General features: G+C 55.6%; 11 protein-coding genes across 11 annotated transcripts; 7 read left to right on the forward strand and 4 right to left on the reverse strand.

The window, feature by feature from the left end:
- Positions 1-1,343: 1,343 nt before the first annotated feature.
- On the forward strand, positions 1,344-2,660 carry NEP1 (18S rRNA pseudouridine methyltransferase; the record flags this gene model as incomplete). Its single annotated transcript, XM_071062931.1, has 3 exons — positions 1,344-1,383; positions 1,849-2,117; positions 2,184-2,660. 3 exons carry the CDS (start codon positions 1,344-1,346, stop codon positions 2,658-2,660), a joined length of 786 nt encoding a protein of 261 aa, XP_070919032.1.
- Positions 2,661-4,947: 2,287 nt separating this feature from the next.
- MFIFM68171_07512 (VOC domain-containing protein) lies at positions 4,948-6,657 on the forward strand (the record flags this gene model as incomplete). The annotated part of the gene is made up of 1 exon (XM_071062932.1): positions 4,948-6,657. The coding sequence occupies one exon, from the start codon at positions 4,948-4,950 to the stop codon at positions 6,655-6,657; it is 1,710 nt and encodes a 569-aa protein (XP_070919033.1).
- Positions 6,658-7,978: 1,321 nt separating this feature from the next.
- STR2 (Cystathionine gamma-synthase) lies at positions 7,979-9,981 on the forward strand (the record flags this gene model as incomplete). The annotated part of the gene is made up of 3 exons (XM_071062933.1): positions 7,979-8,026; positions 8,126-8,220; positions 8,280-9,981. 3 exons carry the CDS (start codon positions 7,979-7,981, stop codon positions 9,979-9,981), a joined length of 1,845 nt encoding a protein of 614 aa, XP_070919034.1.
- Positions 9,982-10,150: 169 nt separating this feature from the next.
- Positions 10,151-11,659, reverse strand: MFIFM68171_07514 (SPX domain-containing protein; the record flags this gene model as incomplete). Its single annotated transcript, XM_071062934.1, has 4 exons — positions 10,151-10,302; positions 10,376-10,513; positions 10,592-10,753; positions 10,825-11,659. The coding sequence occupies 4 exons, from the start codon at positions 11,657-11,659 to the stop codon at positions 10,151-10,153; spliced, it is 1,287 nt and encodes a 428-aa protein (XP_070919035.1).
- Positions 11,660-12,750: 1,091 nt separating this feature from the next.
- MFIFM68171_07515 (uncharacterized protein) lies at positions 12,751-14,517 on the forward strand (the record flags this gene model as incomplete). Its single annotated transcript, XM_071062935.1, has 3 exons — positions 12,751-12,866; positions 12,926-14,321; positions 14,395-14,517. The coding sequence occupies 3 exons, from the start codon at positions 12,751-12,753 to the stop codon at positions 14,515-14,517; spliced, it is 1,635 nt and encodes a 544-aa protein (XP_070919036.1).
- Positions 14,518-14,811: 294 nt separating this feature from the next.
- On the reverse strand, positions 14,812-16,452 carry ATG4 (Cysteine protease atg4; the record flags this gene model as incomplete). Its single annotated transcript, XM_071062936.1, has 4 exons — positions 14,812-15,196; positions 15,256-15,480; positions 15,536-15,704; positions 15,762-16,452. 4 exons carry the CDS (start codon positions 16,450-16,452, stop codon positions 14,812-14,814), a joined length of 1,470 nt encoding a protein of 489 aa, XP_070919037.1.
- A 728-nt stretch (positions 16,453-17,180) lies between these two features.
- Positions 17,181-19,354, forward strand: SQS1 (squalene synthetase-like protein; the record flags this gene model as incomplete). Its single annotated transcript, XM_071062937.1, has 3 exons — positions 17,181-17,307; positions 17,365-18,826; positions 18,880-19,354. The coding sequence occupies 3 exons, from the start codon at positions 17,181-17,183 to the stop codon at positions 19,352-19,354; spliced, it is 2,064 nt and encodes a 687-aa protein (XP_070919038.1).
- Positions 19,355-19,838: 484 nt separating this feature from the next.
- HTB1 (histone H2B) lies at positions 19,839-20,435 on the reverse strand (the record flags this gene model as incomplete). Its single annotated transcript, XM_071062938.1, has 3 exons — positions 19,839-20,017; positions 20,086-20,157; positions 20,273-20,435. The coding sequence occupies 3 exons, from the start codon at positions 20,433-20,435 to the stop codon at positions 19,839-19,841; spliced, it is 414 nt and encodes a 137-aa protein (XP_070919039.1).
- A 2,119-nt stretch (positions 20,436-22,554) lies between these two features.
- HTA1 (histone H2A) lies at positions 22,555-23,143 on the forward strand (the record flags this gene model as incomplete). Its single annotated transcript, XM_071062939.1, has 3 exons — positions 22,555-22,610; positions 22,741-23,033; positions 23,088-23,143. The coding sequence occupies 3 exons, from the start codon at positions 22,555-22,557 to the stop codon at positions 23,141-23,143; spliced, it is 405 nt and encodes a 134-aa protein (XP_070919040.1).
- Positions 23,144-23,539: 396 nt separating this feature from the next.
- Positions 23,540-24,119, reverse strand: MFIFM68171_07520 (NADH dehydrogenase [ubiquinone] 1 beta subcomplex subunit 9; the record flags this gene model as incomplete). Its single annotated transcript, XM_071062940.1, has 5 exons — positions 23,540-23,562; positions 23,621-23,662; positions 23,733-23,811; positions 23,893-24,025; positions 24,097-24,119. The coding sequence occupies 5 exons, from the start codon at positions 24,117-24,119 to the stop codon at positions 23,540-23,542; spliced, it is 300 nt and encodes a 99-aa protein (XP_070919041.1).
- Positions 24,120-25,021: 902 nt separating this feature from the next.
- Positions 25,022-26,493, forward strand: KGD2 (2-oxoglutarate dehydrogenase complex E2 component; the record flags this gene model as incomplete). Its single annotated transcript, XM_071062941.1, has 4 exons — positions 25,022-25,264; positions 25,336-25,689; positions 25,745-26,137; positions 26,197-26,493. The coding sequence occupies 4 exons, from the start codon at positions 25,022-25,024 to the stop codon at positions 26,491-26,493; spliced, it is 1,287 nt and encodes a 428-aa protein (XP_070919042.1).
- Positions 26,494-26,543: the final 50 nt, after the last annotated feature.

Genomic DNA, 26,543 nt, shown 5'->3' on the forward strand with positions numbered 1-26,543 from the left:
TCTTGGGCTTTGGACGCCGTCAATTCACTCCGAGAACTTCCCGTGAATTTTTGAGAACAAACGGCTAGAATTGCATACAATATGACTAGATACCTACGTTGACTACCGCAGTATGTGTCGTCCACGACTGGTAGTGAACAAGGGGTGACATCAACCAAACGCTTCGCATCATTCGGCTGCGCTGGCGTACGGGCTCCTGGACGACGGCTCCCGATGGTGTAACTTCCGAAGGTAAGTGCGGCACAGTCAAGCCGGGCCGCTAACAGGTGGGGATTGATAGGTACAATTCACGTCGCTGTTTGGTTGCAAATATCAGGATTCTGCCGGCTTGGAAAGGGATCGAATCTTCCCCTGGCAGCACCCGTCAGCACCAGTACATGGCACCTCACCTGGGCAATTCACTCTCACTATGATAACACTTCAAATTCGGGAACCTTCTAGTAGAGCTCATCCCAGTCAGATTTGTGTTACTCTGGTTCAGCCCGTTGTCGTTTCCTCTCTTGTCATCATCGTGTTCACCGAATGTTGCACAAGAACCCCTCGCCGCGTCTTGACAACAAATCCCCCGCAAGTCCCATGATCTATTGCTTACACGGTCAGACGAGTCAGGTCAGGTATATTTTTCATCAGCGCAGCCGTTAAGCATGCCTGCCCTCAACCATCACTTGAGAGTGGCCGGATCGCCCGCGCCTGCAGAATCCTGATGGACGTGACCCTGGGTACATAAGGGGAATATCTTATGAAGGCCAACCAATAATTCTTCAGCAACCGGAGAGGCTTCCAGGTTATTAGCACGGCGAAACACTCGTAAGACCTCCTTGAATAATTAATAAATACAAAGGATAAGAAGTCAGAGGAAATCATATATTGGCGAAACGTTCCGGGTTAAAAGGATTTCCGTCTCCTGGCTTCCATTGCATGGCGGGCTCATGGGGCGCGAATACATGAACTCAAAATGGAAAAGAGCCCGCACTAAGTAAAATCGGGTTCCGAAGCTGGTTCGGCGTTGTAGGGTCGGAAAAGTCAGGGACTCGCTCCGGTTGCATCAGGTTCGGAGCCCGAAGCCAGGGCTCCGTAACCGCAGAGAAACTCTGGTCCGGAGAGGTAAGCCAGTAACCGAAAAAAATTACCCGAAGGAAGGGGCTGGGTCTTTGTCGTTCTTTTTCTTTAAACCACAATCCCTCCCCTCTGATCTCACCGCTTGTTCCGCGAAAAGTTTCCCGAAACTCACCAACCCTGTCTCTTGCCCATTGCTCACCCAAAGGCTCTCTAGAAATCCACCGAGTGAACCTCCTCGCGGAAACGCTACCGACATTCACTCCTAATACGAGCCCTGCTACAATATGTCCTCTTCACCAGAATATCGGGCAGGCAAGCGGCCCAGTAAGTTGCAAGACTGCAGACTACTCCCTTTTCCCCGGCTGTCGTCTTTGTTAAGATGGTGGAATCCATGTTACCTGTCAAGCGCATGCGCAGCTGGGAAATCTATTCAAATGTCTCTCCAACAACTTGCTGGTTTTCTTTGGTTAGGGACATGTCTCGTTTTCCCCTTGTGTTTGGTGGAACATTCTGGGTCAGCACAAGCCACCTCACCAGTGGAAAGTTTTGGAGGGGAAATTTTTCCCGTCTGGTCACGGAACCCCCACATTCGGCGCCTTCGTTGAAAACCAACCCAAGCGCTTCCCAACAAAGCTGAAATGGGCGGCTCTCGAATTAGCTATCGTGGCTGGGTTTTTCACCGTTGAACCACCTGATAAGTTTTTGCAAACACGCTGCAGACTACAGCCCAAGAAGCTTTCAACAACCGTCTTGGCCAGTAGTCCTCTGACTTTTGCGACCCAATGGCAGGAACCCAATCGCTCCCCCCTCCGGCGCTGCCCCAGCTCGTCGCCGAACAGCATATGCCTATCCCACCGACTGACAAGGACACAAAGCGACTCATCGTCGTGCTGTCTAATGCCAGCCTTGAAACCTACAAGGCATCGCACGGAGGACCTAGCCGCATGGGTGTGCAGAGGGAGGAGAAGTACTCGCTTCTCAACAGCGACGAGCACATTGGCGTCATGCGCAAAATGAACCGGGACATCAGCGACGCGCGGCCGGATATCACACATCAGGTTTGGATGGACCGACACTGCCTCGGGCACTCGCGGTGCCACTGCTAACAGGGTTTGTTATCGCAGTGCCTGCTCACCCTTCTCGACTCGCCGGTCAACAAGGCTGGAAGGCTGCAGATTTATATCCAGACGGCAAAGGGGGTGCTTATTGAGGTCTCCCCCTCGGTCCGTATCCCGCGGACATTCAAGCGGTTCGCCGGTCTGATGGTCCAGCTCCTCCACCGCCTCTCCATCAAGGGCGCCAATTCGCAGGAGAAGCTCTTGAAAGTGATCCAGAACCCCATCACCGACCACTTACCGCCCAACTGCCGGAAGATCACGCTCAGCTTCGACGCTCCGCTTGTGCGGGTGCGCGACTACGTTGACACGCTCGGCCCCAACGAGAGCATCTGCGTCTTTGTCGGCGCCATGGCAAAGGGTCCGGACAACTTCGCTGACGCTTACGTGGACGAAAAGATCTCGATCAGCAACTACAGCTTATCGGCGAGCGTTGCCTGTAGCAAGTTCTGTCACGCCGCTGAGGATGCCTGGGATATCCTGTAGTCGGTAGCGGCGCGCGCCACTGTCATTTTGCGACAAGGCTGCTCCTACCGGCGGGCCGACTCCCTGTGTCGGAAAGGAAAGGGGATTAGATGGAAAGATCTGTCAGCCTCTCTCTGTTTATGTGAGGAGCTGCGGTTGCTTTGGTCTGTTGCGTGATACAACATCGCGGCTAACGGCCATTGTCTTCCGGAACTTGGGACCTCTGTGCTTGAGCTGTCGGTGTTTTTGCAACCAAAACATAGGGCATTCAACAACGGATCCCAAGACGCTTTCGTCGTCTGCGCGGTGCCACTTCAACTTGGTCCACGCCTTCCCCTTTCCTTAATTTCCTTTTCTTTCTGCTTTTCCCTTTGGAGTGTCTTTTCTCTTCTTTCATTGTTTGACGATACTACTAACCAACCACTACCTCAATCTTTGACCATCGACAATGAATCCTTTGGACTCGGGTACTCGGAGGCTGCGTGAGCGTGGGAAGGGCAAGAACGGTTTGGTGTTGAGCTGGAGTGACGGGACGAGACATGTGGACCTAGAGGATCGTTAGGAATCAAGGAGGAAAGCACTGGGGTTAGGCGGTTATCTAGATCCTATGTAGAAAGAACTCGGTTGCGCTCGTGAACTTCCATTCAAACACGACATGCGGCTGTTGCTTAGACACCCAAGGGGGTTCAAAGGCAACTCTGAGGTCATCCAATTATCAGGTGACACTGAAGTCAGTTGCACGACATCTACTGTTTACTGAGCATGCATGCATGTTTGTAAACGGCCATTCGCGATGTGACGGAGGACTATTGGAGGAGACCTACCCCAGCAGCCCTCAAACTCGAAGCGGAGCAAGCTAGTTCCACAGCGCTCTTGATCGCGTCCTCAAATCCTCGATGAACCTGCCCCGCAGCAGGCGGCCTCGCACCGGCCCTGCAAGCCATCACGTCTCGGAACAGTACGACCAATCACATCTCAGGAATACGTGCTCTAGCAAGAAACTCAGGCGCCTTCACCTCTTGCCCGCCCTCCCTGCCCGAATTCGTGAACGGCTCTCGTCACCGTCGCTGGGGCATAGTGGCCTGTTAATATTTCCGAGGCCGTGGGTTTGGTCACCAAAGTCTGCTTCATTCGAGTTACGTGCATGGAAAGCGGGCTGCTCTATCGGGTGAGAGTTGCAGGGCTGCTTAGCTGCTGAAACCAATTGGCCAGCGGCACCGAGGTGAGGGAAAAAGTGGGACGGTTTGGACCTGAGATTTTGCCGTCGACTTCAACGTGGCAGGCTCTCAGGCTCTGAGCACAGATCGAGCTTTTGTGACATGCAGATGCTGCAGAGCTGGAGTTGTTAAGCGATTGGGAGCCACCCCCAGACACCCAGAAATGGAACCATAGCCTGCCGGCTGAGCCCCATGCCCGCGAGGGCGAGGCGCTGGACTCCCGACATTCTCCCCGGTTCTCCCATTACGGATCCTTGCAGATCACATTGCACAGATGGCCTCTCCCGCGGCCTCTGCAACGCTGGTGTCCCGGACCAGTCCCGCGAGCTCAGGTGCCGACTGCCGAGGTGTGTTGTTGTTGTTGTTGATGATGATGATGATGATGATGATGATGACGATGATGCACTTCAGACAAGATCGGCTCTGTACTCTAGTCATCCGAGCGCCTTGTCAGGTGCTCTGCATCGCTGCGATGGACGATTTGGATTTGGATTGCTGCGGGGCCCAGGGTATCAATAGCCTGGGCTTCCAGGTTGGGCACCACCGTTCTCTGCCTGGAGGTTGGGACGCACTCAAACGGCCTGCTACCCCTTTCCCCATATTTCCCCTTGGCCTTTTGTTGCACAAGTCGCTTCTTGCGTCTTCCAAGGTGCCCCGAACACTGGGATCCAACTGGCCCTAAAGACGTTGCATATCTACCTTACCTGAGGCGGGCAACGGAACCGGCGTTTCCTTGTTTCTGGTATCAGGCGAACGAGCGGCCCAGCCAAACATTCTGCAAACGCGCCCAGCGAGAACTTTCCTTCTCTTTCCCCTCGGCGGCCGTAAAGGGACGGCACCCACACGTTAAAGTTGGGCTTTGTTTTCCTTGGCCCTCGTGGCGCCGCTTGCTTGGTCCTCAGCTCACAAGAATACCCCTGCCCGCCCGCCTCGTCACGCCACACTGCGCTTGACTTTCCTCAAGGCTCTTCAGGCTCTTGCCTCGACTCTTCCGGGCCCATCACACCCGAACCCGTGTAGCGCGACCGCACTGCTTTCCCCCTGCCCAAGGCTACGCCTCTCTTTGGCAAACCCGGGCTTATATCGTACTAATGCTCCCGTTTCTGGAGGTCGAGCACCTCCCCTCGTCTTCGTCCTTCTATTTGGCCGTCATTCAGCCTCTTGGGTTGCGTTACCTGTCGACTGAGGACGGCCCATTCCCGTCCATCACCTACGGAGATTCTTTACGAACTACCCCAGTTTTTCAGATCCGACAGGTGGTCGCCAGCAGAGGCCGTCCCCTGAAAGCTTCCCGCATTGTGCTCAGCGCTCCTTCGGCGGCCGCGGCCGACGACGCCTACGAGTTTGCACTACGGGCCAATCCCAGCGTTCGGGACTCGCGGCTGCGCCACCCGACCGAGACGTACACTGCGGCCAGTGGCGTGTCCGCCAACCGGACAGGCACGAGCAGTGGCGGGACTCGGGTAACTATAATTGACTTTGACGGCAACATGATGGAAATTGTCTACCGCCCGCCTCCCGAATATCCCTCGCACTACAACGGCTCAACGGTGCGCCTTACCAAGTCAACTAGCGACGAGGCAAGCCGTATCCTAGGTTGGAACTACGACGTTGCGACCTCGTCACTCCCGTCCTACGCCGGCCCCAGTTCCGCATCCAGTGGGTCCGCCCGCGCCGGCCCCCGCCGCTCACACGCATCGTATCCCGAGGACGACGACGACCAGCGGTATCCCGCTCTTAGACGGAGTGTCACAACCGCTGGATCCTCCGTCTACGAACCCGCAGCGTCTGCCAGAGAGAATTCCAACGGCCTAAGCGCCGGCGCCGTCGTCGGTACTCTCCTTGGTGTTGCTGCCGGCGCAGCCTTCACGTACAACATGGTCAAGAGCGACCGGGGCCGCGCTCCACGCCAGGAGTACGACATGCCGTCCTTCACGCGCCGATCCACCTACCCGGAGAAGTACGACTCGTACTCAGACCGCAAGCCCCGTTACGTCGACGTGGAGCGGGCTGTCGAGAAGGTGCGCTACCTAGACGACTATCCGCCCATCTCTGACTACCGTCGCCCTCCTCCCGAGTATATTGCGCGGTACAGCCAGGTCAGCTCGCCACGGAGTAGGGAGGTGGACGACATCTACGAGGATTCCCGGGGCCGCTACGCCTCCTCCAGACCGCGGACCTCTACACGCACCCGCAGCGAAGCCGCCAGCAACAGGGACCCCTACCCTGCCCTGGAGCCCGAACACCGCAGCTATACGAGCTCGCGCAGCTCAAGACACCCCCCGCTCGTCCAACGCAGCTACACGTACGACACCCCGGACCGAGACAGCTATGTCTCAGCCAGAAGCCACCGATCCAACAGCACCCTCCGCGCCACACCATCCCCGGCCGAACCCCTCACGCCGTCGTCGACGTCGTACCTGTCGCACTCAAGGCCAACCACCACCCGCGTGACGACGACGACGACAACCTACAAGGTCCGCGAAAGCCCCCGGGTGTACACAAGCCGAGAGGGCAGCTACATATCCCCGCGCAACGTGCCGCTTCCCGACAGCAGAGCGCCGACGTACCTATCGGCGCGGGACATCCCCCTGCCGGAGAGCCGGCCGGGCACGTATTTCTCTGCGCGGCACGTCCCGCTGCCGGGGAGCGGGGCTGGCAGCAGCCATGCGCGGTGGGATGAGGACGAGGTCGTTGTCTATGACGACGATGACGTCGATGATGATGATGCGGATAGTTTGGCGCCCAGTGACAGTATCAGCTGTGTAGGCAGTCGGAGGGCTGGGCGGTCGCGGTACTGATAGGAGTGCCGGAGTTGAGGGGAATTTCTGGGTTTGCTTGTGGTGAACTGTGCACGATGATAGGTTTGTTTGGCAAGGAGCAACGGTCAACGGGGACGATTCGCTTGGGGGTTGAGGTGAACGAGCGGTAAGAGATCTGGTTTATGACAGAGCGATCTGTGATCCATTTCGTTTTATTTTTTTTTATTTTTTTGGTTTGTTTTTTATGGTTGGCACTTGGTGAGTGGGCATATCATCAAGTAATGGGATCTAGGAGGTGCACGGGTCTCGGGATGGTTGAGAATTGGTCGGGCCTGTTCTTCCCTGGGTGAAAGCTACTGGCTGGGTTGACGTCTTATGAGGAGGAAAGTGACATGGTTAATGGATGGGTATTGGGTTGCATGATAGCTACGAATCTCTGGTGGCACGGAAGACGGCTGTGTTATGTATATATACGCCATATATGTCTTTAAACTCTTTTACGACGAAATCCATCCAAGCATCTGCCATGGCATTCCAACAGCTCCGAATTTCGTGGGAACATAGGGAGAACTGCGAAAAGCAATAGATGTAGAGGGCCGACTTTCTGACTGGTTGGGCTCCCGCCCTTGACCGTTTCCGAGATGGAGCTCCAAGGTCCTGTTCCGGCGCACACGGGCCTGATCAGAGGACGCGGGGATATAGCCGTCTGACATACCGGGAGGATTAAAATGTGTTCACCGGCATGCACCCCGCGCAATCGGAGGTTTCCTAGGCACACACCACGTGGGATACTTGGCGCGGGATTGTTACCCCTCCAGCTGAGGTTCAATCGTGTTCCGTAATAGGAATGCTTGGCACTCCAGATGCACCTCTCTTCTTCCATCAGACCGACAATGCCCATATGTCATGGATTTCTGCCTGTATGTGTGTTCGTGTGTAGTAGGATAACTGTGCGGTTGCCCATGTTTTGCACCAATATCGCGTTGGTAGGTAACCACAGAAGTTAACTCCAATTTTCCACAAGCGATTTTTTTGCCTCCGATGGTCGGAATGTCCTCCTTCGACATCTCGGTTCAACCCACTCTCTGCCCCCTCCCCGAATACAGTATGTGGCGGTAACCCAGTCAAGACGTGCGTGCCGGGACAAGACGACACACGGAAACCAGCGTGCCCTGGAATCCTGCGGCGGCCTAGCCAGCCAACCATTGCCAGCTCTTTTGCATTTCCAGCCGAGAGTTTCAGCCAATTCCTGAATTTGCGGAGTACGCCAGCGTCATCACGCCTTATAGAGCACACACAAGAGGAGAGACCAGTGTGAGTCGAAAGCTAAGACCGCATCTCTACACGTCGACCCCATCCAATGCCTAATTTCGACATCGGGGAGTCCATCCCCCCGGATACAGCCCATGTAAGTGACTACTACCCTTCTACTCCTCTCCCCTCGCGTAGAATCGGATGTCCTTGCCCCATACACCTCTAGTGCCATGACTAACACCTGGCTTCCCAGGCCGTGAGCGTATCGCTACCGACATGGAAAGCGAACATTGGCTACGAAGAGGGCGCGGATTGGGTAATTGGCCGCATGTCAACCGGGTATCCTCGGTGAGCTATGTTTTATGTCAACTCTATCGAAGCTGCTCGGCAACTAACACTCATGACAGCTTCTTCATTCACAAGAGCATCCAGGGCCTGGCCAATGACATTGTGGCGAGGTATGGGATCAAGGACTTCAAGGCTCTGCTTTTCCCGACCCGCCAAATCGCTGCGCGGTGCGTCGACTTTGTTAAGGCCCGTGCTCCTCCCGCAGTTGCAGACTTGCTTGACACTGTCCACCTTGTCCTTGACACGACGAAACCAGCTACTGAAGCCCTAGCGTCCCTGTCCCCCGCCATCTCTGCCGTGCTTTTCCCACAGGAGGCCTTCCCGCTCGTGAAGCAGTATTGGCAACACACGGGCGATGGCGCCTCCAGCCGCCGGGCCGAGTTCTGCCATACCCTGCTCAAGGAGGGCCTGCTCCGCCTAGACGATGGGACGAAGAACTCGGTCCCTGCGAGTCCAACCCCCGCCAGCCCAAAGCCGTGTAGGGGTCCCAGGCGCTACCAGCGACTGTCATCATTCGACACACCCAAAGTGACGCCCTCATCAACGCCAAAGATCAGCCCGGGCAGAGACTCAGGTATTGGGCCCGACATCCACGAGACGTCGCGATACTTAGAGGAGCGCTTCGGCAGGAATCTGGACGTCTCCTTTGTCCAACCTGCCAAGTCGGCCATCAAAAGGCGGATTGCCGGCGCGCTGCGGAGCGACCGTGAACTCAGCACGACGCCCCTCCCGGACAGCGAGATGGAGTCAAACACACGGGGCATCGTAAACCTCCAGGAGGAGGACATCCATCTGTTCCCATGTGGCATGAGCGCCATCTTCAACACCCACCGCGCACTGCTCGGTGCCCGCGGCAATTTGAAGAGCATCAATTTTGGTTTTCCGTACGTTGACACGCTCAAGATCCTGCAAAAGTTTGGACCGGGCGCCGTCTTCTACGGGCACGGATCGGAATCGGACCTCGATGATCTAGAGAAGCGTCTCGAAGGCGGCGAGCGATTCCTCGCCCTCTTCTGTGAGTTCCCAGGCAACCCCCTGCTGACATGCCCGAACATGATGCGCATCCGGCAGCTGGCGGACCGGCACGACTTCGCCGTGGTGGTGGACGAGACAATCGGCACCTTTGCCAACATCAATGTACTGCCGTTCGCCGACGTTGTTGTCAGCAGCCTGACCAAGATCTTCTCGGGCGATTGCAATGTCATGGGCGGCAGTGCCATCTTCAACCCCAACGGCCGCTACTACAAGGTGCTAAAGGAGTTTGCGCAAGCAGAGTATGAAGACACGTACTGGCCCGAGGACGTCATGTTCATGGAACGAAATAGCCGCGATTTTGCGTCACGCATCGACAGGATCAACACCAACGCCGAGGCTATCTGCGACGTGTTCCTGAATAGCCCCCTGATTCGAGCTGTCTTCTACCCGAAATGCAACGAATCAAGGGCCAACTACGAGACATGCAAAGTGCCGGGCGCGGGATACGGCGGTTTGCTGTCGGTGGTTTTCCACCGCCGCGAGCATGCTGTGGCATTTTACGACGCTGTCGACACGGCCAAGGGGCCGAGTCTGGGCACCAACTTTACCCTCACCTCGCCCTATGTGCTACTGGCTCACTACCAGGAACTTGACTGGGCTGAGGAGTTTGGTGTCGACCGTGACTTGATCCGAATCAGCGTCGGCCTGGAGGAGACGGAGCACATCGTAAGCGTGTTCACGGATGCACTCAGTATGGCCGAGAAAGGTAGTGGCAAGTCGGAGTAGCTTCGGGATTGTTGCTGAGGATTATCAAGTTACTATACGAGGTATCATTATTCGTTTCTGGGTGTTTCCTCCTATTTGTGCACAGTCGGGGAGATCCGTAACTCGGAGCGCGTCCATCCATCCATCCATCCATCGGCCCGTCCATTCGTTCGCTCTCATGCCATAGAACTTACATCACCACGCACCCATCCGTCGTATTATCCACGTAAGCTTCACCCAACAACTCCTTGCGACGTTCGAGTTCGTTGTACACCTGCTTTTCTCTGGTCTCTTTGGGAAACCACTTCTCGAGGAAGCGCACTAGGTTATTGTCGATATGATCTAGACGTAGTCAACACAAAGCGTTCAGTCAGGAGGAAGAGAGAGACGATGCGGAGTAACGGTAAAAACTTACTCTCGTTGGCGCGCTGAACTACGTCGGCGCGGCACAACGGGCAATACCGCTTGTTCGCATGCTGCATCTTGATCATGCACCGGATGCAGAAAAGGTGGTCGCAGTCTAGTCGGACGGGCAGCCAACATATTGAGAGGCCTTGTGGGTTGGAGCAAAGAGCGTCAGCCCACAGCGGGTCGTGCTGCGTTGGTTGGTGTTTAAAGAGGGTACACTCACATATAGAGCAGCTGAAGTCCACGACTTGCGGAACAAGACTGACCACCTCGCGCGCGAGCTGGGCGCAAATGTCCTTGGAGATACTCTCCGAGATAAACTGGGCCGAGTACATGAGCTTTGGAAAGGTCGTCTTTACACCGAGCGAAGTTTGCTTGTCGAATTCTGGTTCCACCAGGTTAGTAGATGAATTAAGGGGCTGAACAGAGAAAGGGGGAATGGAAGGTCAATCATACTCTTGATAATCTTGGTGATGGCGGTCTGGTTCAACTCTTGAAACTGGAGATTCTGCAGCAGCGTCGCATTCAGAGCCAGGAAGCTCGCGTACGCGGTTGCGCTGGACTGGACCTTGAACTTTTGCAGGAGTTGCCGCTTGGCCACCTCGTCCTGGAACCAGACAAGCTGCTTCCGCGCCTTCGCGCTGCCCTGCAAACCCCCCGAGGCCTCAGCTGTCGAGAAGAATACCTGGGCCGCCAGGTATAGCTCGAAGATCTCGCGCCAGCGGTAGAGGTCCGACTTGGAGAAGGTGACGAAGCTTCTGCGCGGCCGGGCCAGCCCCGAAATCTCGGCTCCGAGGGCGTGGATTTTGCCCTGCATCGAGTGCCTCTCTTGCTCCTGGAGCGTATCGAGTTCACTGACGTCGGTCTGGAGGACTTTGAAAAACCTGGCATCAGAATCTAGGGGAATCCTGACCCATTCGTCGTCATCTAGCACATCCGGATCATGGCATCGTCGGAGCAGCCCGTGGTTAGCGCCATCCGGTGCCGAGCAAGTCAGCTCTGCCGGCGTCCCGGACTCCGCTCCTTGTGCTAATGATATAGCACTAAGTCGTGGGCGCACAACTAGCTTGGGCCGTAGCAGGCGAAAATCGTCAGACTCAAGGCGATATTCGGCGTTGTGGTCGGCTAGGAGCCGGTGGAGCGTGTCGGGGCCGTAGCCATTCTCAACGAGCTCCTCTCGGACCCTCCCCAGGATCTTCTTAAGCTGGCGGTAGGGGACGGCCTTCTCGACCCAGTGCCGCGGATAGCTGTCCGCCTTCAGGGCCTCTTGGAACGCGTGGCCGAATTTCATCGCAACAGGAACACCGACCAGACAGGTTCATGAGCCGAAGAGGGCGTGTGCATGGCGTGAGGCGATTGCATGTGTCGCCGAACCGAGAAACTGTAGCCGGAGTCGAGTGAATCGAGCGCCTGGGCCGGACGTAAGGGATTTATTCACTGTGCCGAACACAGGAAAGCCTGGCGCGAAGGTCACGGGCGGAAAATATCCCGATAAGGGAGTTGAGGTTTATTAGGTTCTTCGGTGAAGTTGTTTGCGCTAAGCACGTCCGAACAGTGGCGCTCTTGGGACTCATATGTGATTAAATACTCAAGCCACCCTTAATTTAGCGGCAATGAGCCCTTTACATAACAACTCCCTTCGTTGGGTCTTTGGTCCAGCAGTCTTGACAACAGGTAGCACCCAGAACCAAGTTCCTATTCCAGGTTTTCAAGAGTCCAGGCCGCGCCCAGTTACGTAAATGGCCAGACCGCTGCCCTTATTTGGAGATGGAGCACTTAATGACGAGCCCCGAGAAGCCGTGCCCCTGTCACACGCGACTGGATGCCGATTTCGTTCTCTCGGTTGGCCCACTTGGTAAAGCAGGTCCTTGCAAGACATGCACTATCGGAAAAGTTCTCTTGGTTATTGGTTCTGCACTCTCCCACTGCGCGCCAGTGGCAAGACTTTCCGATTGCTAACAGAACCAGCTGACTATGTACAGTGCCCCACATGAGGGAATATGCCCCGCCACCCTTGAACAGAGCCCCGCCAAACCCCCGCCAAAGATCGTAGTTTTTAAGTTTATTTCCACAAACGCACTGACATATCCACGACTTTAAATGTTTTGCTATCCAAATACAGTAAATTTTACGGTCGTACTCTCCCGGTTTCGCCGCCTCCAGAATTCTCTCTTCTGACTCGCAACCGTCGAAATACCGGCAGAAGGCAGCCGATCTACCGGGCCTGTCAAACGCGCTGCCAAGGAATAGAGCTATAGTTTGTATTGAAATTACCCGATCTCGAACGTCGGCAGCAGAAACATCAGCCACCTACGACATTGATTACCTACAGATACGGTTCCTGGAAAACCACAAAACTTTTAATCCAAAAAGGGCTCATAGATGGGAGCAGAGCAGTCAGCTCCGCGAGGCAGCGGCAATCAAGCTGCAGCTGCGGCCACGCGGAAGACATGCTACTACGAATTACTTGGAGTAGATCGCCAGGTGCCCGATGAAGAGTAAGTTGTGTTCCCCTCAAGGACTTCTCTCCTTCGGCCCAATGTTGATCTCGTGCCAGAATCCGCAAAGCCTACAAGAAAAAGGCGCTCGAGCTGCATCCGGACCGCAATCTCAACGACATCGAGAATGCAACGAGGAAATTCGCAGAGGTACAAACCGCGTACGAGATCCTGTCCGACCCCCAGGAACGCGCCTGGTACGACACCCATCGAGATGCGATCCTCAGCGGCGAAGAGGAGGTTGCGGGCGCCGAACCCGCCGAGCAGTCCCGCAGCGGCCACACCTCGGCTAAGGCTATCTTCGCCCTGATGAGCCGCTTCAACTCGAGCGTAGCGATGGACGATAGCCCAAGAGGCTTCTTCGGTATTCTCAACGAGTTCTTCGATCAGCTCGCGGCAGAGGAGACTGCTGCTTGTGAGTGGGCCGGCATTGCGCCGACAGAATACCCCGCCTTTGGCCGGGCCAAGGATGACTACAATGCAGTCGCAAAACCCTTCTACAACGTATGGGCGAGTTTCTCGACCAAAAAGATATTCAGCTGGAGGGACAAGTACCGTCTCCAGGAGGCGCCGGATCGTCGGATCCGCCGCCTGATGGAGAAGGAGAACAAGAAGTTCCGTGACGAGGGTATCCGGGAGTTCAACGACGCCGTCCTGTCCCTGGTTGCCTTTGTCAAGAAACGAGACCCGCGCTACGTGCCCAACAAGCAATCCGAAGCCGAGAGGCAGCGGGTTCTGCGGAACTCGGCGGCAGCTCAGGCAGCAAGATCACGGGCCGCAAATCAGGAAAAGTTGGCTGAATATGTGGTGCCCGACTGGGCGCAAGCCCGAGATGATGAGGAACAAAACGATGAATTCTCCCTGTCGGAAGAGGAGTCCGAAGTCGAGCAGATCGAGTGCGTAGTGTGCAACAAGACTTTCAAGAGTGAAAAGCAATTCGAAGCGCACGAGAAGAGCAAGAAGCACGTCAAGGCAGTCCAGCAGCTACAGAGGCAGATGAGAAAGGAAAATGCCAATTTTGACCTCGAAGAGACAGAAGCCGCCTCTTCACCGGCTCTGCCTGCTAGTAAAGAATCGGAAGACGAGGAGGATGGCGCGCGTGTAGACCCGGACGCCACTTCCCGAGGGAATGGCGTGGAAAAGCAGGAAACTCGGTCTCCAATCGAAGAGGACAGCATAGGCAATGGCGCACTGTCTCCATCCGACACGGAGGACGATGAGTACGCTCCGCGCTCGGCAGTCGAAGAACGCATTTTGAGTGGGAAAGGCAAAGACCCAGAGACGACGTTATCGGAACGAGACGAAGAGACCGGTACCATGGACTCCGCAGCTGCCAGTATAAGCGATTTGGCACTTGGCGAGGGGAAAGGGGACGGCAAAAAGATTGGCAAAGCCAAATTGAAACGGGAGAAGAAGGCTGCCCGCCAAGCCGCTGAGGCCGAGGCGCCAGGTCCTGTAAGTTTGCTCATAGTTTCCTACTTGTATACACGCCGTGTTGGATCCAACTTTCTTACTCTCGGAACTCTAGCATAAATGCGCCGTATGCAAGGAGACGTTCATGTCCCGGACCAAACTCTTTTCCCATATCAAGGAGTTTAACCATGCTACTCCTGTACCCAACGCCAAGGCTGGCAAGAAGAAACGGCACTGAAAGGCTCTGATGGCGACTTATGAGCACAACGCTGGCGCCCACAGGCAAGTGGACCAAAGTATCTTTATAGTCCCAACTGTAGTGTCAGTTTCCCGGCCTTCCTTGCACCCTAGCTTTCGATGGAAGGTCACAACGAAACAGCATGGTTCGATGCAGCACGATGCGCCTCACCTAGGGGCGCAGAGAGTAATCCCATCTCTCGTCTCCGGGGAACAGCGGTACTCGAGAACTACAGATCGCAGCCTGCCGCCCCCAAACATCTGATGCACGCAGAATGCTTTTCCTTGCATGGCCCTATGCCTCGAGCACTGTGTCGTCATCATCGTCGCTCAACGTCTCTACTTCGTCAATGGCCTCGGCCCGGCCAGAACCCATGCCCCGCGCAGGGTCGTGTGGCGAGACGGTAATAATTGCCTTGCCCTGCACGTGCTTGACAGAACTCTTCCACATTTCCCAGTCATCTTCATCTTTGATCAGGAAGCCGATTAACATGCTGGGGTCCATGTCCTCGACATGGAGGTGCCGTAGCCGCCGAGTGTGGCAGGAATCCAGTTCCTCGGCCGTATAGTCTTCTAGAACTTCACGATACGGAAGCGCTGGCCTAGGGTGATGAGGATCGAGGTAGAACAGCCATTGCCCCTGCACACCAATAAAGTAGTGGGATGATGCGGGGCGGCCGCTGAAGCATGTCAGTTGACAGACAAGGCTCGACTGGACACTTGGGAGAAGGGTGCTTACCCTGCAATACCTATGGATTGTTCCATCTGCAATGTGGATATTAAAGCCTCCTCGTAGACTTGATTGATCCTGTCAATGCCCAACCTCGTGCACACTAATATCAAGGTCGGGTGGAACTGCTCGCCGCTAGGCTTCGCAATAGCCATGAAGCTGTCTTCATAGACGTCAGGAAGATCGCCGGTTGAATATACGCGCAATGAACCGTCATGCTGGTTCGCCAAAGCCCTGCAAGAGTTAGCTCCAACGTCGCAGTTAGGCTCGAGAATAAGCTGATGCCTACTGAATGCACCGTGCCGTAGCCGATGGCCCGAACCACTCTCCAGGGTATTTCCCACACGCAACTGCTCCATGTTTGACAAAGTTGTGCAGCGAGTAAGGGGCGCGAGGATCATCAGCGAACAGCGCCAGTACCTCGCGCTCGGCATCAGGGTCCGTGGCCCGTCTCCAATCTGGCAAACACGGAGATCAGCATAGAACATCCACGAGAAACTGAGTTGGACACATACCGCGCCCAAGCCGAGCGATCAATATCGCGTTGGCCAGCAGGCTCTGGCCCGACCTGATCATGCATCCCCACCCTGTATCAGACGAGAAGCCCGTCTGGTCCCCAAACGACGACTTGAGCCGCATGGCAAACGACAGGGCTGCGGCGGCTTTTGGATCCGTCGACTTAGGAATCACCTCAAATCCAGTGCGGTACGTCATCCATATGCGCGACTCGAAATCGTCGAGGAAGGCAGGTGGCCAGCCGCTGTCTTGGCCGGGATCATCGTAGGCGAGCGACGAGTCGAAGCTGCTCGCGACCGAATCCGGCGGTGTGTTGAGAACCTGCTGGCGGCCGCCGCCCCCGGTGGGTATCGGGGGTGTTGTTGTTGCTGCTGTTGCTGCCGTTTCTGCCGTTGCTGCGGCTGCATCGATGGTGGTGTCGGCAGGTGGGGTGCTAGCGGTGAGGGGCGGTGATGATGATCCGTATGATTTGGTGCCGAGTGTATATGAGCAGCCCAGACACCAGACCGGTTCGTTGGAGCTCCGGTCATTGATCGGTTCTCGATCCCAGATCCTCTGGAAGATGCGGCGACCTACGCGGCCAACTTCTGCGCTGGCAGCCATGGCAACTTCGACGGCATTCGCAAGCTTGGGAGATGTTCCCGAGACGGCGGACTGCCAGGGATTGTTACCTGGCCTTGTCGGCGTCATCAGAATCCGTTCAGTTAGTGGTAGTTGAAGTGGACCGGTTGCAGATGCTGCGTGGAGAATGAGTTGCTCTGACGAGAGGGCGCGTGCGAGGCTCACGACGAGGCAACGCCCGGCTGCGGCGATGCTTCAGATCAATATGCAGGTTCAGCGAGTGCAGATACGGCAATCCAGGACGGACGCGCGGTATTCGATGTTTCGATTGTAGGGAGATCGCCGTTGATACGAAGCGGCCTAATTGCTTGATTGTTGGCGGAAGTGTCTGTTGTTAAGAGGGACGGAGCTAACTATGCAAGTATGTCATATGAGTGGCATGGCGTCCCCCTTGTCCACGAGGCCAAGGCAGCCCTGGAACGAGGCGCCTCTGGCCTGTTGCTTCTGTGTGGTAACCCTAACCCGCTAGGAGACATTGAGGCCTGCCTTTGGGTCCTTCCCGCTCTGGGCAGTCAGAGACTTTTCTCACCTTAGAGCCTCAGTCGCCACTCCTAACAACACAACACAACACAACACAAGCAGATCCATGTGAAACGCGGGAAAGCGCTGCCATCAGGCAAACCACATACATTCCGCCAGTTGTTACGAGCTTAAGATCGAAGATTCGGTCGGTTACCAACAGAAGGCTTCTTACGTATTACAGATGTAACCCGCGCTCTATCTTCCCCGAGCGCTCCCGTCGGTCTGGGCGAAGTCCTTTTCAACCTTTCTTTAGCTATTTGCAAGCAGCAGCTATCATGCCGCCTAGACGGGGCAAGCGGCCAACTGCAGGCCAGAATTCAGTTCGAGTTCGGCCCGCAGTGGCCCAAGAAATATTCGGATACTGGTCATCCACAAATCTCCCCACTAGAGCTGCCTCAGATGGTACGGGCCGCTGTTGAGCCCTAATATCCATGGACCCCCAATATCTAACTCTGGCAGGATTCTCAATGAAGGACGAGGCCAGAAACACAGCTTCCCATCAGTCGACTTTGGCTTGGGGTTCAAAACTCAGGGAGAAGCCAGTCGCATTCGTGAGGGCCGGCTTTTTCGAGCCTCTCAAGGACTTGAAGCTTTCTGACGCCGGCGACGCCACCATCGTCGGAGAGCCCGCTGAGGGCGCTTTGGAGAGTCGCGCTGACAACACTGAAGTCGAGGGGAGCGTCGCCAAGGAAGTCAGCGTGCAGACAACTGAAGTCATCAGCGTTGTGACAACCGTGGAACAAGACATCCCCGCCGCCTCCGAGCCGTCTTCTCAGGGCCAATCTGGTGACGCTCTCAATCAACTCACAGAGGCGCAAGGGAACGACACGAAGGAGCTTTTCTTCTATGACCTCGAAGGCGATCAAGCTATGGATGGTCCTTCTATTACCCCACCAAAGATCCCAAGTCCCAGATCTTCGTTTGGTGCTTCTGATTCGAGCGAGGAAGTTATTCTCTTCAGGGGCCGGTCCGCCAATACTCGAAGTGCTGTTCAGAAACCTGAAATTGCTCGCCAGAGCGTCCCAACCCAGGCACCGGCGACGTCGGTTGGAAGCGGAAGGAAGGCGCCGGACGTGGCCTCAAAGAGTCCAATATCCCGGCGCATAACGGCCCCGTCTCAGCCTCTCCAAGAGCTGTCGAGACCACATCGCAGTCGCTCTGGGCGTGCAAAGGCTGTGAAAGACGATGATGAGGATGAAATACTGGCGGACTACATTGCAAATATGGCTGCAAACTCTGATGATGATTTCATCGACCGTCATCTCCAGTCGCTCTCTGGCCGTCGGGATCTCGGCGGCGATGACTTCGCTGTTAATTTCGGTTCCGCAGACGAGAAGTGTCCCGGTAATAGCGACTCAACGGACAACAAAAGGACGGATTCAGAGGGCTCTGCCATTAGTGATTCTAACGAAGATGACTTGGTGGAGAGGGATGAAGATGAGCAGACCATGGACGCAGACATGGACGATGAAATCCTTGCCCGGCTATTCGCCAAACAAGGGGAACTGGGCATTGGAGGCGATGAGCTTCTGCTCGCTTCCAACAGTCCATACACAAAAGTTGGCAGTAGAAAGACGCGTGCGGAACGTAACCGGCCCCTCAATGAGCTTGCCAATGCTATCTCGGTCGCCGACGCATTCGATGGTCTGGATATCGGCCAACCCGTTCGCAAGAGGCGCAGCAAACAGCCCCCTAACTTTAACGTGTCCGACTCAGAGATTGAAGCAGCGCTAAAATCTGCCTGGCGACGAGACAGAGAGCGGAAGAAGAAACGCAAAATGGACCGTGAAACGCTCCGCTCTGAGGGACTGCTGGGCAAGAATGTCGACCGGGACGACTTACGCATCAAGTATCCTTCGGCCATGACTCTAGATGATTTCAAGACGGAGATAACTTCGTTTCTTCTCGGCACCGGGGAACGGTGAGTAGCTCTGGGTCTTGCTACTGCAACGATGGCAAACTGACGTTATCCAGCCTCGATTTCCCTCCGCTCGACAAACATGCGCGCAAGGTCCTCCACGAACTCGCCAGCAAGTTCAACATCAAGTCACAATCCACAGGCAAAGGCGACCAACGCCGGCCTGTGCTTTATCGTACAAGCCGCACTGTCCGCTACGCCGCGACCCGGGTTCAAGAGGCAACCAGCCATGTTGAGGAGGCGGCATTGCGCATCCACCGTAAATACTTCCACCGTGTTGATATGAATAACAAGAGGACTGCGTCGCCGAGGACGACGGCCGGAGGCGGCAGGGGTGTAAAGGGTCTGAGACTTCGTGAAGGAGAAATCGTGGGAGCGTCGGTCCCCGAGCTCAGCCACGAGAATAAAGGACGGGCAATGCTGGAGAAGATGGGTTGGACCAAGGGAATGTCGCTCGGCGCTACGGATAATCCAGGCATCCTGGAACCCGTGGCACAGGTTGTGAAGCATTCCAAGGCCGGCCTGGGATAAAATGCGATACCCAGAGTCCCGATCGCCTTGTCGCCATTGTCCACCTCTCTGAGACGGGCGCTAATCGAGATGATTCTGCTGCATCCTGTCACCTTGCTGAAAATACTTTTGATAGTCGCGCTGGCATTTCAGGATCGAGGCCGGTTTTATTCGGACTTGGTCAATGGTTTTCGTTAATGCTTTTGGCATTCGCAGCGGAGTCGATTGCAATTCTCCTTGTCTATCACGGTTCGAAGGCACCAGAAGTGATCATATGCACGATTTCATTTCGCCCGAAACCCTGATATCAAGGCATGTATTGTACAACCGCAAAACCCCGTAAACCGTGAAAAACATTTGCCCCCAGTAAAGCAGACCATCCGTAACGCGTTGCATTAAGAGACTCCAAGGGGCGCACGTGCCTTGGCCAGCCTCGTCATGACTCCCAAATGCCAAGCAAACCCTATGCCCTAGAGAAAAACAAGAAAACCCAAAACTAGACTGCTTATTTCGTGCTCGAGGAGTACTTGGTGACGGCCTTGGTGCCTTCAGACACAGCGTGCTTGGCCAGCTCACCCGGCAGGATGAGGCGGACCGAGGTCTGGATCTCGCGGGAAGAGATGGTGGACTTCTTGTTGTAGGCGGCGAGCTTGGAGGCTTCGGTCGCGACGCGCTCGAAGATGTCTGAAGGCGAGTCAGTAAAGGCAGTTATTAAGGCAGCACGTGCCGGATGGGATCGGATTGGAACTCACCGTTGACGAAAGAGTTGAGGATGGACATGGCCCGATTAGAGATACCGGTGTCAGGGTGGACCTGCTTCAGGACTGCCACGTGGGTTAGCGATGCTGAACTGGACGGGGAATGGTGCTGCGTGTGCGGCCAGGCAAAACATATCGCCTGACGCGACCCAACCGCGTTGGAACACCCAAGAAAACTCACCCTTGTAGATGTAGCTGGAGTAGGTCTCCTTGCGCGCCTTGGTGCGCTTCTTCTTGTCGCCCGAGGGAGCAGTCTTCTTGCCGGCATCCTTCTTTTCGGGCGCCTTGGAGGCAGTCGCAGGGGCCTTGGAGGCGGGCTTCTTGTCAGCGGCCTTGGGGGGCATTTTTGCGGTTTGAATTGAGAAGTGACGATGAAAAAATGCGATACGACTCGAGAGTCAGAGATGGATCCGACAATGAGAAATGACCTTGATGTTGCGGGAGAGAAGTTGTTGATGGAGGGAGAATTGCAGTCGGCGAGGGGGAATGGCCTTTTTGTAGCTGGACGCGACAGGCAAGAGTGGTCCTGCTGATTTGACGATTGATCTTGGGCCGACTGCGCGAAAAGTGGGGACTCTGCCGGGCTGCGACATGATTTGGCGAAAAATTACGGCACGAATAGACCAGCGAGGTGACGCGATGGCCCAAGCGCCACAACACGTCCGAAACGGGAACTCTTGTTATCAGAGAGTTTCACCCGCGAACCCAAGACCCGCGTTCGGTATTTTTTGGTGGCTGGTTTTTTTTTTGGGTGGGGGGGGGGGGGGGGGGGATTGGCACTATCAAAATACTGATCCATCATAATCAGCATCCGCCGCCCGGGGGAACCCCTCTCAGGACCCGCAGGGCACAGCTCAGGTCTTCTCTCCTCCGCTCGCGAGAGAAGGGCCTCTTGAGTTCCCCACGTAGTAGTATAGACCAGACTTCCGGCCCTCAGTAAATTTTCAAGAGCATCCCTTTGAGGAAGCACATTTGAGGGACACAGATAGCCAAGAAACCTAGGGCATGGCTGGCTACACACAGCGGAGATAATGCGATCTTGAACTGGAATTGTAAGTGTCGTACTGTATCTGATGGAGACTCTGGGGCAGATCGGTTCAGCACGCCGAGGCGTGTCTCAACACCATCAGCCTTACAGTCTCCATGTCGAATTCCACAATGTGATTGGCCGATGGCAGCTGAACTGCATCCCCATCCTCTCCCAAGATCTGGGGAAGAGCCACTCGCTTCTGATGGCAGATGACAAATACGGACGATTCAAGGTCTGTCACGGCGGGAAGAGCCGCATGGAGAGGTACCTAGCACACTCCGGATCTGCCGCCGGCTGCTTGGCCCGAGGGTACGGATGCCGTGGCAGATCATGTACTAGGTTTCGCACGATCTGGATGGGACATGGGGTCTGACACCCAAGTAGTGAAGCTATAGAATATGGCCCGATACCCAAACCAAATCCGTATACAGATTTTGGACTTCCGTGTGCCCAGGTGCCTTTACCTTGGTCAAATGAACCTAAAACCGCCTTCCAGACTCCATCCTCGAGTCCTGAAACCGAAATATTAACAGACAGGGCATGTTGTGAAGAGAAAACTCTATCGTATTTGATGATACTAGGCCAATACGTAGCCTAGACCATCCAACACCCATGGCAATCGGGCAAAATGGGTCGGACCCGAAATGCGGTCGCATCCCACACATGTAGACAGAATATTTCTGACAAGCCAGCCCACACCGACCAAGCTGGAAAGACAACCCGGTCAATCCAGTGATCAGGCTTTGGCTGCATTCGGCATCTGGGAGTAGAGGGAGCGTCGAATAGAATCAGATCCAGGTGCTAATCGAAGCAGTCAGCCATCAAGTGTTGACCAAGGTGGACGAAGAACAATGAATGCAACTGCAACATGCAAATCACTGAGGCATGTCCGTTTTTCCCTTGACCCGGCCACGCCGGTAAGGAAGGGAGAAAAAGGGAAAAAAAGGTTGCCTAGCTCGGAGATGGCTGGCGGACGCGCCGTGCAGAATTTCAGAAAATGCGGCGACAGTCAGGCAGGGGCCATGGATCGATTTGGGCCTGTTTTTTTCCTTTCCGTTGGGGAAGGGGCCTGATTTTAAACAGAGGTGCCGGGTGAGGTGCGGTACCTAAAACCAACCAATTATGAGGCGCGGCGTATTATCTGCCTTTTTTTTTCCCTCTGCACGCGGCAGCCTACCCTCCAATCGCCGCTTCGGGACTAGCTCCATATACCCCCGATCAACATTGTTGAAGGCGCGAGTGATCCGTGATCTTGCACCCTTACGCGAAAACTACTTAACTCACACATTCCCCCACCAGCGCTCAACTTCTCCCGCTCCATCACATTTTCCATCAACAAACTCCCGCTCTTCCATCAATCGCCGCACTCAGGACTTCGAGTCTCCTTACGCTTTTAATTCGGATCCATTTTCCCACTCCCCAAATCCATCAAAATGACTGGCGGCGGCAAGTCCGGTGGCAAGGCGAGCGGTTCCAAGAACGCGCAATCGTGAGTTTTCCCCGATCGCGTCAACTCCCGTCCACTCTGGCTCCGGACTCAGGTCTTGTGCTCGGCTGCTCGTCACGTCTTCGACGCGTATAGTCATCCAAAGCAGTTGGCTAACCTTGTTGTTTTGCAGTCGCTCATCCAAGGCTGGTCTCGCTTTCCCTGTCGGCCGTGTCCACCGTCTCCTCCGGAAGGGCAACTACGCGCAGCGTGTCGGTGCCGGTGCCCCCGTCTACCTGGCCGCTGTCCTGGAGTACCTCGCGGCTGAAATCCTCGAGCTTGCTGGCAACGCCGCTCGCGACAACAAGAAGACCCGTATCATCCCCCGCCACCTTCAGCTTGCCATCCGGAACGACGAGGAGCTGAACAAGCTCCTCGGCCACGTTACCATCGCCCAGGGTGGTGTCCTCCCCAACATTCACCAGAGTAAGTTGCTTCTTGGACATGAATCGCTCACATCTCGCTAACACCTTTTTCAAGACCTGCTGCCCAAGAAGACAGGCAAGACCGGCAAGAACTTGTCGCAGGAGCTTTAATTTTGGCGGTTTCGTTCATTTGCTTTTTCCGGTCGGCACGTTGGGTTCATGATATTGGGGTCACGGTCTAGGGTCAACGGTTGCTTTTCCTGTTTGGGTTGTACATTAATCCATGATGGGCATGGTCATGGTCACGAATGAGAATACCTTCTGAACAACTACCTCTGGTGCCAAACTTGCAGTGATCTATGTCCATGCAGCCTCCGTGTCTAACCTCAATATTGACAGAATCACAAATTTGGTCTACTTCCCATCTCAGGACTTTCGGCATCTAACAGTCCACATGTGACTTTCACGTTTGGGGTGCAGTTAAACCAGATGGTGTCCCAAATAGCGCCATTTCAAAAATGACTGTTCTCCGTTCATATACCGGCCGTATCCATCCCCAGAACCCTATCAGAATTTGAGCGGCGGAGGAGCTATGAGTGAATACGTTAGCCAGCAAAATTGAAGCAGGTAAGGGAGGATGGCACTCACGATCCAGATTGGGCGCCGGCAGGTTTCTCTCGTACTTGGATCCTAAACGGGTTGTTAGCTTCAAAGATCAATCGGCCACTGTGTTAGCGGGTATATTCATGGCATATCGCACCTCCAGGAGCAGTCGGGTGGCAGTATGGGTCGGGATGCTTCCACTTCTCCAAGAGCTTCTCCGTCTCTTTCAGCAGTGCCTGCAGCAATTCTCACGATGTCAGCCTCCCAACCACGCCATTTTCTTCATGCCCCCCATCACCAGAGCAGTTTCTGCGCACCCGTTGTAATCTAGGATCGGAGACATTTCGGTTCTTCTCGAAGAGGGAGCGGATGTAGAGCGCCTGGCCGCGCCAGAGGTTCCGATGCACCGCCCAGTCGAGCGCGAGCTTCAAAGAGCGGCGGTAGAGCGACCTAGAGCGACGTCAGCAGTTGCTTGGTGCGTCGGTATGGATGTATGCCGCATAGGCAAGGTGGTTACTGACAGTGCAGCCTGTCTCGTCGACATCGTTGGCGGGCTGGTCAGTTGTGCGCTCCCTTATTGAACTCTCTCTCCGCTTCAATCACCGTGTTGAGTGAGGATGCTCAGCCCCGGATACCGAATTTCGCGGAGGTCCCGATCCAATCGCGGGAGGATATCTGGGCAGGTGTCGCGACGTGGTGGTGCTTGGGTCGGTTTTGAGTTCACTGCAATTGGCGAAGTGGATTGGCGAGCTTCCTCGCCTGAGCAGTTGCTGCCTCAGGCTTCAATATCCCATTCTACACAGTAGGTTAGGCGTTCAGGTCCCGTCCGGGTCCAGTCCCGTCCCCGTCTTGGAGCAGCGGAACGGATCAGCTTTCATCCTTGGCTGCGGGAGCCCCGGCCTCAGTGAGGTGGCGAGGGTGTCCGTCGCGGTATTTCCTGGTACCCGCCTAAGATTCTCGCGTTCCGTTCCATATTGCCGAGCCAGGCGAAGCCCCATGTACATTACATACTTATCCTTGGCACGCTCGGCAAGGTACCTTCGTCCGTGTGTCAAAGCTGCTGCAAGCTGAGGTCACCAGACAATTGCAGCGGAGACCACGATGCGCCGCTCCCAGCTGCGTGCTCCGTGCAAGGATTCGGATTCTCCCAACGGGGTGCTGTGGCTATTTTTTTCCCATCTGGATTTTAGAGACCAACTCGGTCACACCGGCGCATTCGCAGCATAGCTTCTCGTGTCCCTTCTCCTTTCGCATCCATATTCCAACCTCATTGGCCTTCCACCCTGAAGGCTCAATCAATTGTGCGTAATTTTGAGGGACGTCTCTGTGTTCCAGCGCCGCTCCTCTCCCTGCTGATCCTACCGCCGAGCCTTCCCGCATCGCCCACGAATTCCCGCAACACCCTTTTCTGACAGCTCGCCTTGAGCATTCAACACCCCCGCCAAGATGCTCTATCGAGGACTCCGCCTTGCGGCTCGCGCCACTCCCAAACTCGCGCTCTACAACACCAACTCGGCGCTGCGGCAGTTGCCCGTGCAATTCCAGCATGTACGGACCTACGCCGACAAGGTCATCAAGGTGCCGCCAATGGCCGAGTCGATCAGCGAGGGCACGTTAAAGCAGTGGAGCAAGTCTATCGGCGACTTTGTTGAGCAGGACGAGGAGATCGCGACTATCGAGACCGACAAGGTAACGAGCGCCTGCACTGCGAGATATTATGGTCCCTCAGTAGTCTGGTCTAACACACTGTGGCACGTCAGATCGATGTCGCCGTGAACGCCCCTGAAGCGGGTACAATCAAGGAATTTCTGGTTAATGAAGAGGATACCGTTACTGTTGGTCAGGATCTGTTGCGCATCGAGCTCGGCGGAGCACCCTCGGCGGACAAGCCCGCAGCCGAGCAGAAGGAGGCACCCAAGGAGCCCGCTCCAAAGAAAGATGCCGAACCGCAGGCGGCGCCGGAGCCGAAGTCCCAGGAGACTAAGCCAGTTTCACCGGCCCCTCCTGCAAAGGAGGCGACCCCCGCGCCTAAGCAGGAGAGCAAGCAGGAGAGCAAGCCCGCAAAGGCAGCTACGGACACCCCCGCCACCCTGGGCAGCCGGGAGGAGCGGAGAGTACGTCTTGCATTCTTTTCTGGGCTAGCACACTTCGCACTGACTCGCTTTACAGGTCAAGATGAACCGGATGCGCCTCCGTATCGCCGAGCGTCTCAAGCAGTCCCAAAACACGGCCGCGTCGCTGACCACCTTCAACGAGGTTGACATGTCGGCATTGATGGAGTTCCGCAGCAAGTACAAGGATGAGGTGCTCAAGAAGAGCGGTGTCAAACTGGGTTTCATGAGTGCTTTCTCGCGCGCCTGCGTGCTGGCCATGCGGGATCTTCCCATTGTCAACGCGTCGATCGAGGGGCCGAACGGCGGCGACACGATTGTCTACAGGGATTACGTTGACATCAGCGTTGCCGTCGCGACCGAGAAGGGCCTTGTTACCCCGGTCGTACGCAACGTTGAGTCCCTGGACATGGTCAGCATTGAGAAGGCTATTGCCGATATGGGCAAGAAGGTATGGCTCCGCAGGACCCACGCTTGACCCGATGTTTTGGTTCTAACGACTGAATACAGGCCCGAGACGGCAAGCTCACAATAGAGGATATGGCTGGCGGAACTTTCACCATCAGCAATGGGGGCGTGTTTGGCTCCCTGATGGGTACTCCTATCATTAACCTTCCGCAGACCGCTGTCCTTGGCCTCCACGCCATCAAGGAACGCCCCATCGCCGTCAATGGCAAGATCGAGATTCGGCCCATGATGTACCTTGCACTCACCTACGACCATCGGCTTCTGGACGGCAGGGAGGCAGTCCAATTCTTGATCAAGGTCAAGGAGTACATTGAGGACCCGCGAAAGATGCTTCTGTGAAGGATCTTTTCATCTCCGGGTCTCCGTGGCGGGAGGGGGGGCGTAGCAGG

The sequence above is a fragment of the Madurella fahalii genome (assembly GCF_045866475.1).
Source record: "Madurella fahalii IFM 68171 DNA, scaffold_4, whole genome shotgun sequence".
Classification (NCBI taxonomy): Eukaryota; Fungi; Ascomycota; class Sordariomycetes; order Sordariales; genus Madurella; species Madurella fahalii.